Source organism: Meleagris gallopavo, chromosome 3 (genome assembly GCF_000146605.3).
Source record: "Meleagris gallopavo isolate NT-WF06-2002-E0010 breed Aviagen turkey brand Nicholas breeding stock chromosome 3, Turkey_5.1, whole genome shotgun sequence".
Lineage (NCBI taxonomy): Eukaryota > Metazoa > Chordata > Aves > Galliformes > Phasianidae > Meleagris > Meleagris gallopavo.
In genome coordinates this window covers 36,141,324-36,144,612 of record NC_015013.2, presented here as the reverse complement: position 1 = coordinate 36,144,612, position 3,289 = coordinate 36,141,324, and the positions used below count along the sequence as shown (strand labels likewise).

The 3,289-nt window shown below is 48.6% G+C and overlaps 1 protein-coding gene across 1 annotated transcript; it reads right to left on the bottom strand.

Annotated features, from left to right (window-relative positions):
- Nucleotides 1–47: 47 nt before the first annotated feature.
- Nucleotides 48–2,828, bottom strand: LOC104910214 (zinc finger protein 516). The gene has a single exon (XM_031552809.1). The coding sequence runs from the start codon at nt 2,677–2,679 to the stop codon at nt 742–744; it is 1,938 nt and encodes a 645-aa protein (XP_031408669.1). The 5' UTR covers nt 2,680–2,828; the 3' UTR covers nt 48–741.
- Nucleotides 2,829–3,289: the final 461 nt, after the last annotated feature.

Sequence of the window (3,289 nt, the reverse complement as noted above, 5' to 3'; positions counted from 1 at the left end):
AAAAATCCGCATAAGGCCAGTAAGGAAAGAATGGTTAATCTCATGTTTCTAAAAGGGCATTATAAAACAAATAACGGTAAACAACAAAAATCAGAAGGAAAAAAAAAAAACTATACAAAAGTGGTTAATAGTGTTCTTTTAAATATTTACATTGCTGTTATTTGGAGCATAATTTGTTCCATTTAGTAGTGTTGGGCTCAAAGGACCGCTTTAACCCGGAGAGATTAATTATAGCCCTTAGAGTTATAAACACAAGTTTGAGAAGCAAAGCAGAAAGGAGAGGAGAGAAACACCTTTCATGCTGGCTATTAATGAGTTCACATGCTTAGGAGCAACACCACACAAGCTGCACCCTTCCTGAAGGAGCTTGCTGAAGGTAGGACTGGGGCTGGATATCCATAAACTGGGGAAAAATAGCCCCGAGACATCACAGAATGGAAAAAGACCTCTCAGTCATCTAGTTCAACTGTCCATCTACCATCAATATTGCCCACTAAACCATGTCCCTAAGTACCCCATCTACACGTTCTCCGTGCTGGGAGGGCAGCTCGACGTAACAGCAGAGGTAACGCTGCAGGGCACTGAGATAGTTCTTGGGTATATCCCCCACTGAAATACAAATTTGCCTGCACCTTCTGAAGACATCCTCTGACCTCACATCTATCGCAACAGCAGCAACGAAAATGGCACACAGAGCAATGCATGTTGGGCACAGGGCTCCATCCTGCCCACACACTTTGCTCATTGCGTGGCCCAGCCAGCAGCCATCTTACCTAGCGAGGGGTCGGCCGCTCCCTCCTCCGAGCTCTCCTCGGCCCCTTCTTCCCCCAGGCCAGAGGTGGCTGAGTCCTCCAGAGCAGACACGGAGTCAGGTGTGCTGGGCCCACTGACGGAACCCAAGTCCCCTTCTTCACTGCTGGAGCCATAGCGGTCGGGCTGGGCGGCCGTCCCACCTTCGCGGCAGCTCCTCCGTTCCTTGCGGTGCACCCGCGAGTGCAGCACCATTTGGTGGTAGGTGCGGAAGATCTTGCCGCACTCGAAGCACTCGGTGGACTTGTTCTGGGTGGCCCGCCTGCCCTGTCGTGAGGAGGGACGGTAGTCCACATCACCCTGGGCGGGCGGGCAGCTCTCCCCTGGCAGGACGCTGCTGGCCTTCTCCAGGCGCCCGCTGGGACAGCTCTTCTTCTTGGGGTTGCTGGAGGAGCTGGGCGAATCCTGCTCCCGCTTGCGCTTCTCCTGGTTGACGAGGATGTACTCCCTCTTATCTTTGTCATAAGTCACATCCGCGTCCGCCAGGGCCTCGTCCCACCCCAAATACTTCACATACTCAGAGGGCTCTGCTACTTTTCCTTTGGTGGCCAGCTGCCAAGCTTGGTAGCTACTGACTGGATCCAGCTCAGCTACTCTTTTGCCAGGCTGTCCTCTTGTAACTCTATCCATCCCTACAGATGGCCTTAGACTGAGACACTGCAAGAAAAACTGCTTTGTTACTGAGGGGCTCAGGCTCCCATCGATTAAGCCCTCGGCTTTATCCCCAGTGCTGCCCCGCTGAGCCTGGTAGTGCACAGCATTATGCGCCTTTAGGCTTTCCATATTTGTAAATAGATTTCCACACTTGGCGCAGACTTCATACAGGGACAGGCCAGTCACAATCGTCTCCTCCTGTATCACATCATTGATAGTGGCTATGAGCTCCAGCTCGTTTTTCAGTTTGTTTTTGCTCCCAGATCTCGGGCCGTGTGACTTCATGTGGTTTTTGAGAAACCAGGGCTCTTTGAATCTTCTGCCACAAATGTGGCAGCCGTGATCAAATGAGCCCCTGTGCTTTTTCATGTGAGCTTTCAGGAACCAGGTTTGACTGAAGGCCTGGCCGCAGACTTCACAAGGAAACTCACCAGCACTCAGCTCACTCTTGCAGTTCTCAGCGTAGGCCTCCCCATTTGGGACCTGAGCAGTAACATGGTCCTTCTCCACATGGCTTAACAATGACTCCTCCCTCAGGGTCATGAAGCTACACAGCCTGCACTTGAATGGTTTGTGGATCTGGTGCAGGTGCTGCTCCAAGTCCTTCTTCCTTTCAAATTTGCTTTTGCAGAAGGTGCACGGGTAAGCAGAGAGTTTGCCATCCTCTTCAGCAGGCATCGCCTCTGTGACGTCCTTTTTGCTGCTTCTCAACAAGATCTTGCTGCTATCTAACTGAGCGCTACCATTCAAGATCTTGTTGCAGGCAGACGTGCTTTTGGTGGGGCTGGTGCAGCCGCCCAGGCCCTCCGACACTCCCATCTCACCCAGCTGAGCCTCTCCCATCTCTACCTCATGTCCCTGACTTAAAGTGCCTGTCCTGTGGCTCCGGATGTGGATTTTCAGGTTGCCCTTTTGGGAAGCTCTGTGATCGCAGTAAGGGCATTTGTAGGGCTTCTCACCTGTGTGCTTCCTCATGTGCTGCGATAAGGAGCTCTGAAAAGGGAAACTTTTACCACAGATGCAGCAGCTGTGGCACATGGTCTTGTCAGCATCCATGTCATTTTTGCTCAGCTTGCCTGGGCTGGAGGATCTCCGTAACGCCATTTCTGCCTCTCTGCTACGATCCATCTGTATTACTGCAACAGTGGGTGAGTGGGGCAGGAGGATTAAAGCATGTCTGGCAGCAGAGGAGGGTTGAACTGCGTTCTCAATCATACGGTTCTGCAGAGATGTTTTATTGCTTCATTCTTGGAGTAACATTTCTCCTTGCAGTTGCTCAAAGCGCCGATTTATTTCTGCGTGCTCTGTAAGTGGATGGCGGAGATCACCTGGAACAAGAAGAAAAGCACATAAACTTACAAAAATCATGTAAGCAGATTCTAAAATGTATTTCAACCCATTAATATTTTGACTTCAACAGATTCTGACACTTGTGCCACACTCATAAGCACACTATGCTACGATTTATTGCACTAAGAAGCAGCTTCTCTGATATTCTAGACTTCAATGGCAAGCATTCAAAGCACAATTAATAAAATCCAAAAAGAAGAAACTATGAAAAAAGAACTAAATTTCCATAAACTTACATCACATTGTCTTTATAGAAATGCCAACTTTAAAAATATTTTTTGTTTTAAAACCAAGCAGAAGTGGCTAAAAAAATGCACTTTACATGAGGAAAACATTTCTTGAGGGGGTTATTACACTTTAAATCTGTGACTATACCATCATGAGTAATTTCATGTAAAATACTTACTTGCCAAAGATAAAAGGCTTTCCTAGAGACTTTAGCAAATATCATATTCCTGCTGGCAACTGCATTACT